This window comes from Podarcis erhardii, assembly GCF_964252035.2.
Source record: "Podarcis erhardii genome assembly, chromosome: 11".
Taxonomy (NCBI): Eukaryota; Metazoa; Chordata; class Lepidosauria; order Squamata; family Lacertidae; genus Podarcis; species Podarcis erhardii.
This window is the reverse complement of record NC_138501.1, coordinates 38730248-38739181: the sequence shown is the minus strand read 5'-3', so window position 1 is coordinate 38739181 and position 8934 is coordinate 38730248. Positions and strand designations below refer to the sequence as shown.

Below are 8934 nucleotides of genomic sequence, written 5' to 3'. Positions count from 1 at the left end.
CGTCTTGCGGGGCACCACTGTATGCGGCATACAAATATAACGCCGATGGAATTGCAAGGCGCCGCTGAAGCTCCAATCCCAGACGCTTCCGTATAAGGACAACGAGCATGCGCAGTTGCCGGACGTCGCTCCTCTCTCTCCCGCCGAGCCTCGGGGCAGCGCGCAGCTTGCCCATTTCTCTGCGGGTCACGTGAGGGGCGCTCAGCCAACCGCTGCTCCCGACGCGCCCGGAAGCGGCCCTCCCCGCTCCTTTCCCCTTTTCCGGTTTCTCGCGGGCAAGATGGCGGCGTCCAGGGGGCTGCGGTTGCTGCGCGACGGCTGGCCGCGGCGGTGGCTCCACGCGGGCCCCTCGGCGGCGTTGCCGGTGCCGAATCCTCTCCCAGCCGCCGCCGCCGCCCCGTCGCTTTACCCTCCGGTGGTGGCGTCGCTGACGGCGAAGAGCAAGGCGGCCAAGCAGCGCCGCCGGGAGCGCTTCTACCAGGAGATCCACGACGCGCCCTCGGTGGAGGAGAAGCTGCGCATCTACGGGAAGCGGCAGCGGCGCAAGTACGTGGTCTACCCGCAGACGTGGGCCGTGAACGCGGACCGCTGGTACCAGGACTACACCAAGACCGTCTTCGTGCCGGGGCTGCCCGGCCCCGTGGCGGCGGCGGCGGCGGCAGGAGGAGCAGAAGGGGAAGGAGGTGGCTGGGACCTGGCCGAGCTGCGCTCCGCGGTGTGCGACGCGCTGCTCCAGGAGCACTTCTACCAGCGCAAGCGGCGCCCCTTTCTCTTCCGCGCCATCGAGCAGGGGCCGTCGCCTTTCCTCACGCAGCTGGCGCTCGGCCTGGCGACACGACTGGCCAGCGCCAACCCGGCGCTCGGCTCCTCCTCGGCCCTGGGTGCGTGTGTGTAAGCGCGAGGCGGGTGGCAGTGGGACACGTGTGCATGTGTGTGTGTGAGAGAGAAAGAGGGGTGAGAGGAAGGTATTCGAGTAGTCTGAGCTGTTGGCTTCCAGGAATCAAAAAAAATGGAAGGGGGTTTCTGTCAATTTCTTTATATAGGTGCCAGGCAAAAACCTTTCCTATAGAACCAGGCCTTTTGCCTTTAACCATTTTTGTCCTTTTAGAAGTGGGTGAGATGTATTCAATGCATTTCTTTTCTTTTCCTTCTGACAATAATAATAAATAAATAAGAATAAAAATGTGCACCCCACCACCGAAACAATTCCATTGTAGCTATCCAACCTTCCAAAATTTTAATATCTCTTGTGATGGTTTGACCTCTTTCCGTTCTACAAACACCTTCCATATCTCCACAAAGTCATTTCTCCTGCATATTCCCCGTCTTACCTTAATGGCACATGTTAATTTATCATTAATAGCTATTAAAGGTAAAAGGACCCCTGACCATTAGGTCCAGTTATGACCAACTCTGGGGTTGTGGCGCTCATCTCGCTTTATTGGCCGAGGGAGCCGGTATACAACTTCCGGGTATATCCCATCAATGTATTTCTTTCCCTCCTTGGTTTTAATGTACCTGTCAGAGCTGCCCCAAGGTCCCAGCTCACAGAGGACCAACGCCAGGTCGTCGTTATATACAAAAGTCTTTATTGAAGTTCAGTTTCCATTTCAAAGCCGTAGCGCGCAGCTCTACGTCTTAAACCCTAGACCGCCGAAGTTCCGTCTGAATCTCCTCCCCCCTGACACCAGTTTAAGATTCTAGCCCTGCTCCACCTCTTCCTCTGCTCTCTCCTCCTCTGGGCCCTCCTGTCCGCTGAGGCATTTCCCTTTCTGGGCTCTTCTGACGCTGAGTCGCCTGACTCCTCCCCCTGGCTCCGGCGGGCTTTAGGACCTGGTTCCCAATCCGCGTTCTCTGCTGTCCCGCGCGCCTGCACATTTGAACTTGGCTCTCGCGCCAACCCAGTGACCTTCTTCCTGACCGTTACACTGCTTCTATCACTGCTTCCCTCTTCCGGGATGCTGGCTGGACCTGACCTCCCCTCCGTTGCCTGACTCTCCGATGGAGGCGTGGTCAGCCCTGACCCATCTTCTCTCCCTGGTGGGGGATACGCTGGCCCCGATACCTGGGACTTCCCCCCCCCCCCACTATGCTCTGGTGGGGAAGCTGGCCCTGATCTCCAACTACTGCTCTGGGAGTCCCCGCTGGCCCCTTGCTTCTGGAGTGTCCCCCTTGGGACCCCCCTTGCCCTGGCCACTGGCGCCCCCTTCTGTGAATCTTCCGATTCGCTGGAGAGGCTCATGGAATCTCTCGGGCCGCTGTCATCTTCTCCTACGCTCCCCTCGGATTCTTCCCCTTCGCTCTCCCTTTCCTCCCTTCCCTGCGCTTCTGCTCCTGAGCCCCTGACAGTACCCATGCAGGGTTATATCATTTATTTGGTTGTAAGTTGCATTGGGTAAGATAAAGTGACTCACAAATGTAATAATAATAATCTAGTCATGATCCCTAGCAATGTGTGCACTAAGGAGGAATGTGTGTTTGGGGGGGGGGAGGTGTTATACTTTTAATCAGTTACACACATGCATAGCAAATAATTTGTGAAGCATAGAGATGCATAAAATCCCCTTCTTGTACAGATCAGAGATGGACGCCATACATAATTCCAAGTAGCTTCTGTTTCGTTGGCGACATTTATCTAGCATTGTCTAGTATAGGTGCTTCTAGTGTTGAAAGTACTTCTCCTACAGCTTCCATCAGTTGTAGTTGTTCCTCATTTAACTGATTTACTGTGATTTTCACATATTAAGGTTCAGAAGTGTGCACAGATATTCAGCATGTATGTGTGCACAAAAACTGCTATGTGGTCATGCATACATCCTTGACTACAGGCATGTTTAATATCTCTGGTGGGCTCTTGACTGCAGAAGGCATTAAAGACACTCTTGTTATTTCAGACCTCAAACCAGAAGTAAATTTCTATTGGCTGCGTGGTGAGACAGTGGTTCCTCGTGGACATCGAAAGGGTAGAATTGACCCACTGAGATTTCAGATTGATGATAAGCCTCACTGTCAGATTCGTATACGAAAACAGCTTTCAGAGGTATGAAGTCCAATTTCATAAAGATTAATGGATTTGCTATTTCTGGTTACTTCAGGGGTGAGTATTGACCCCTAAATAGATCTCTTCTATTATATACCACATTTTGAAGTCTACAGTTTAATTAAATTGAATATGTATTGGGTGAAATAGCCCTTGTTATGAAGAAATTAGACTATAGCACAGTTTTCCTGAAATGCTTGATAACCAAGGCACATTATTTTTCTGAATTTAAACTGGAAAGTGTATAGCAGTAATAACTACTTATCCTCAGAAAACCTCATCCTCTATGTTTTTTCATAACTCACATGTGGGTGTGTCATCTGAATAGAAGGAAATTGGTAGCTCATGCAAAGATACATTGTGCAACCCCCCCCCCCCCCCGAGGGCTGGTACTTCTGCAACATTCAACATTATACAAGTGGACTCTCCCTTTCTCCCATGAACCTTCCTCATGCCTCCCAAATCTGCTGTAAAGCTTCTCCAACCCTCCAGAAAATATTTTATGGGTACTCAGAGGACTGCGAGAGAGGGGGGGAATCCAGAATGAATGAGATGTTGATATACTATGGATAACCTCCCCTTTGGATTCATAGGAGCCTTTTTTATTTTCAAGTCATATTGATTGACTAGGTGGCGAAACCTGTTGTAAAGTGAGTTGAGTGGTATGAAGCAGTGCAGTGTTCAAAACTCTCATTGGTCTAGGTGCATTTTGCGACAGGGAATGTCATTAGCACGAGCAGCTTCTGAACTCTGGGCACAGTACTGCAGCTAAGATTTCAGATTAAAACTGCAGAGTGGAAGAAAAGGAGGACCTTTTTCTGCCTCCCCACTTCCAGCTATTTTCTGAAGACTGGAGAAGAAACCTTCTTAAGAATATTAGGGGGGTGGGCATGGGAAGGACTAGACCATGTGAAAATGAGCTTAATATTTTAGCTGCAATTCATTCATTTTCAGTTTTGTATTCTTGTTATTAAAAAGTGCACCTAGATATTCCATTGTTGCATCCATAACCAATGTTTAAGGTGCCATTTAACTTCTAGCTTTTATATCTCAGTTTCTAACACTGAAGCAGTAGCAGCACCTCAGACAGGGAGAACAAGGGAATTAAAAGGTAGGGGAAAGCGTGGGTGAAGGTCTATGCCGTGGTTTGTCTCCCCTAAACAAGCTGTGAACGGTAGGCCAAGAACAAACCTTGGCTACAGCTCATGGTTGGTTTGGAGCAAGGCAAACCATTAGCCTGGTTTGGACACAGTAGTAACCCACTATGTCTCCTGTCGTCATAGCATTGTGAAATCATTTGAGAGAATTACATCTCCCCTTAGACAATCATGCTAGTGGTAAATTACAAATTGCATTGTAATTTAGGTCAAATATTTAAGAGGTCAATAGTGAGAACACCCTCTTATCATTAATAATAATTATGTTATAATTGTTTTTTTAAAATAATGGTTTAATGTATGTTTTAAATTTTGTATGTTTTTATTTGTAAGCAGAAGTGGTGTAAAGCAGGGCATTTTTTTTTAAATAAATCAGTTTATTGAACGGTTTTCTTTTTTCTCCCCTTAAGTTTGTGCCCCTGGACTATGTGGCTCCTGGAGATATTCCTGTTATTAATGTCTTGCCTGACAAGCTTCCAATGTTCAAACGACAGTATGATAATAAAATATTTATAGGTAAGACTGCCACATCAGAACGCTAATCTCTAAAGTCTCTACTCAATGAATTTGTAGACATATACTTCAGATGCAAAATACTTTAACATGTCTTGATGCTGTAATTCAATATGAACAAAATATAATTCATGCCATTCTTTTCAGTGTTTCCATGTTTATTTTTTTAACAAAATAAATCACTTTGCAAGAGGACTTCAGCAACTCATTATATTAGCAACTCATGATATTAGGCATTTGCAGATAAACTTTCAAGTTGCTTTCCATATATTGTATTAAACCTTATGGTCCATCTCTCAAGTGGGCCACTGTTATCATGACATTATGCATTGGGGTTAACTGGCTGAAATAACTGGCTTTCTTAATACACATAGCAATGTTGAAGTTGAGTTGGCATTTAAACTATGAATTTTCCAGCATGCAGTTCATTGTGTAGTTCACTTTGCTACTATGGTAAAATACTTTCCTGATAAGTTTTATACTTTGTTGGATTAGGATGCCTAATCTTGTGGGTTTTTTTGGAACAAATTTATAGCTGTGACACTGTTATATTGGCATAGTGTGCTAAGCCAGTGCACTCCTGATTTCAGAATGGCCTATGCACTTTAAATTTACTCCTTGTTTGAAGTAGATGTTAGATATTTCTAAAGGTTCACAGTCTTTATCTAAAAGGCTTGTTAGTTGGCATCAGTCTGTCTTGGGGAGACAATGGAGGAGTGCACCTTTGGGAGTGAAGTCAGACGGTTGGAAAGTTACAGCACCTGCTGTGGCTGTAGAGACTGATATGGGAGAGACCTGTTTTATTGCAGCTGGGGCACATAAAGGCATCCTGTTGTGCTGTTGCAGATGCACCATGGAGTTTTGTCTCTGCGCTCCTTCCAGCTGTCATTCGTCCTCTGGTCTCGGCTATGGATGCATGACCTGACCATTTATACATACTGTATTTGTCTGCAAGGGATATAAAACAGCTGCATTTTGTATGGCATTGTGTTCATATTTAAATTAATTTTTTAAAAAACATACCTGTCAGCATCACTATATTGTTAAGAAATTTGAAGATAAAACAGCTAAGAAATCTGTTATTGGATGAATTGGTACTTTTATCTAAGCATTCTACGTGCTAAAATCTAAAACAATTCTTTCTCTTGCGGGATTTAGGATCAAGTGTAGCAGATCCATGTGCCTATGGACATACGCAGTTTCATTTAATTCCCGACAGGCTGAAAAGGGACAGGCTTATAAAAATGAATCTCTTCGATCAGGTTGAAGTTCCTTGCCGTGCTAACGCAATTGCAAGTCTTTTTGCTTGGACTGGAGCTCAAGCAATGTACCAAGGTAGGTCAATAGTTAAAGATGATAGCCAGTGTTGCAAGATAAGGTAAATAGCAAGCTCACAAATATAACTTTTAGAAGATGAGACAGCCATGTGATTTATCTTAGCCTTATTAATGCATTCTAAAGAATATGTGAATGTGGAGTGAGTATGTGAGCATTAGGCATGTCCACTGTGCACTTGGCCTTCTCATCTTGAACTAGAAGATCTGAAAGAGGCTTGTAAATACTTCTGATGAACATGGTAGCAAGTCTCATTGTAATTAGGACCTCTAATCATACATGGTTCATGCTTGCTTGGGATATTGTATATGTGCTTAGCTGAACATGTTTGCAAACTGCCTTCAGGCCTTTCCACTCAATACAGAAAGGCTGGGGTGGAACAGATAAACCCAGTGTGTGGGGGGAAGTGAGGTGGGACTAGTATCTGCACTTGAAATCCATGAAAATGTTGTTGGCATGGTCTTGTAGCTTGAGGAGGTGAAGGGTGTTGAACTGTGAGCAGCTATGACCCCTTGTAGAATGGGGAATATCTTGTATAGCGCTGTGGTTTAAACCAGTGAGCCTCTTAGGCTTGCCGATCAGAAGGTTGGCAGTTCGAATCCCTGTGACGGGGTGAGCTCCCATTGCTCTGTCCCAGCTCCTGCCAACCTAGCAGTTTGAAAGCATGCCAGTGCAAGTAGATAAATAGATACCACTGCGATGGGAAGGTAAACTGCGTTTCTTTGCATTCTGGCTTCCGTCACAGTGTTCTGTTGCACCAGAAGCAGTTTAGTCATGCTGGCCACATTACCTGGAAAGCTGTCTGGGGACAAACTCTAGCTCCCTTGGCCTAAAAGCGAGATAAGCGCTGCACCCCATAGTCACCTTTGACTGGACTTAACCGTCCAGGGGTCCTTTACCTTTTCCTTACCTGTATAGCTCTTAGTTTGTGCTTTTGCCGCTGGCTGACTCTTGGTTCTTGCCAGACATAATGTGTTTTATTCAGGCTATTTCCCCTCTAGGGGCCCTTCCTCTTTGTTGTAAGTTGCATGACTGACTGCAAAGTTGGAGCTCTAAACCAGCCTTCCTCAACCTGGTGCCCTCCAGATGTTTTGCACTGCAGTTCTCATCAGCCCCAGCCAGCAAAGACCAGTAGATGGCAGAAGCTGTCCAGGACATCCAGAAGGCACCAGGATGGGAAAAGCTAGTAAGCTATTAAAATATGCAACCTTTTACAATGGATCTGCAATGACTTGGCTTTTAAAGGCTTGCTGCTTTTTTGTTGTTGTTGTTGTTGATAGGAAAATGCCTTTGTTTAGCTGCTGCTTTTTTCCTCCCCTCTCTCCCAGGATTCTGGAGTGAAGCAGATGTGACCCGGCCTTTTGTATCGCAGGCTGTGATTACCGACGGAAGATACTTCAGCTTCTTTTGTTACCAGTTGAATACCTTGGCTCTATCTGCTGATTCTGATAAAAATAACCCAAGAAAGAATATTTGCTGGGGAACTGAAAGTAGGCCGCTGTACGAAGCAATCGAAGAAAACAATGTGAAAGGATTTAATGATGAAATTCTAGTTCAGTTGGTTAAATTTCTCTTAAACAGACCAAAGGAAGTATAACATGAAATTCAGGTACATCTGAATCCTCTCAAGATACTCCAATGCCTAAAGTGAAATTTTGTCTGGACTGTCAAAAGTGCAATCAATCGTAAGCACTATTCCTATGTTTGGCTCTTTGGGTCAGTGAGAGCTGTACAATAGCAGTGCTGGTGCTCTTAAGTGCTTTGGCTGATTTATTTGTATGGCAATAAACACATTTACGTTGCTATTGAAATGAAATAGCAAGACCGACATCTTCTGTGTGTGTTGTGTTAAAATGTGGTTCTGTCCTCAAAGGAGGACGCAGATTAAATCCACAACCATTAGAAACTAGCTGGAGATTTCACACCAGATACTTTGTTACATTGTATCTTCTCTAGTTAAATAGCATTTTCAGAGAGTGCCATGGATATCACCCTCTTCTTGTTGTTCTCTTTGCTCTCATGAGCCCTGCTCCCAGACAGAGCGATCACACACATGCATACAAACATATATACAGTGGTGCCCCGCAAGACGAATGCCTCGCTAAACGAAAAACCCGCAAGACGAAAGGGTTTTCCGATTTTTTAGCGGCTTCGCAAGACGAATTTCCCTATGGGCTTGCTTCGCAAGACGAAAGCCCATAGGGAAATCTCCAGGGACAGCGGGGAAGCGCAGCACCTGTCCTGAAGGCTTGCGGTGGGAGGTCCGGGAACAGAGGAGAAGGCGCGCAGCGATTCTCTGTTCCCGGGGCTTGCGGTGGGAGGAGGGTTTTTTCTCCCCACCGCCAACCTTCAGAACAGCCTTCTGAATGTTGGCGGTGGGGAGGAAAGCCCTCCTCCCACCACAAGCCTTCAGGACAGGTCCGGGAACAGAGGAGAAGGCGCGCAGCGATTCTCCTCTGTTCCCGGGGCTTGCGGTGGGAGGAAGGTTTTCCTCCCCACCGCCAACATTCAGAAGGCTGTTCTGAAGGCTGGCGGTGGGAAGAAAAGCCCTTCTCCCGCCTCCAGCCTTCAGAAGAGTTCCCCGCAGGGCTCCCCAAGCTGTGAATGTCTGCCCCGCGCGAGGGGCGCTCTGCTTAAGAGTGCCCCTCGTGCGGGGCAGCAGGCTGCTACCCACAGCTTGGAGAGCCCTGCGGGGAAGTCCTGCAGGGCTCCCCAAGCTGCAGATGTCTGCCCCGCGCGAGGGGCGCTCTGCTTCAGAGCGTCCCTCGCAGCGGGCAGCAGGCTGCTATCCGCAGCCTAGGCAGCCCTGCAGGAACTCTTCTGAAGGCTGGCGGCGGGAGAAGGGCTTTTCTTCCCACCGCCAGCCTTCAGAAGGCTGTTCTGAAGGCT

General features: G+C 47.1%; 1 protein-coding gene across 1 annotated transcript; it reads left to right on the top strand.

The window, feature by feature from the left end:
• The first annotated feature begins 265 nt into the window (after positions 1-265).
• MRPS30 (mitochondrial ribosomal protein S30) lies at positions 266-7875 on the top strand. Its single transcript, XM_081881578.1, has 5 exons — positions 266-881; positions 2895-3040; positions 4608-4713; positions 5869-6045; positions 7374-7875. The coding sequence occupies exons 1-5, from the start codon at positions 281-283 to the stop codon at positions 7640-7642; spliced, it is 1299 nt and encodes a 432-aa protein (XP_081737704.1). The 5' UTR covers positions 266-280; the 3' UTR covers positions 7643-7875.
• The last annotated feature ends 1059 nt before the right edge of the window (positions 7876-8934 follow it).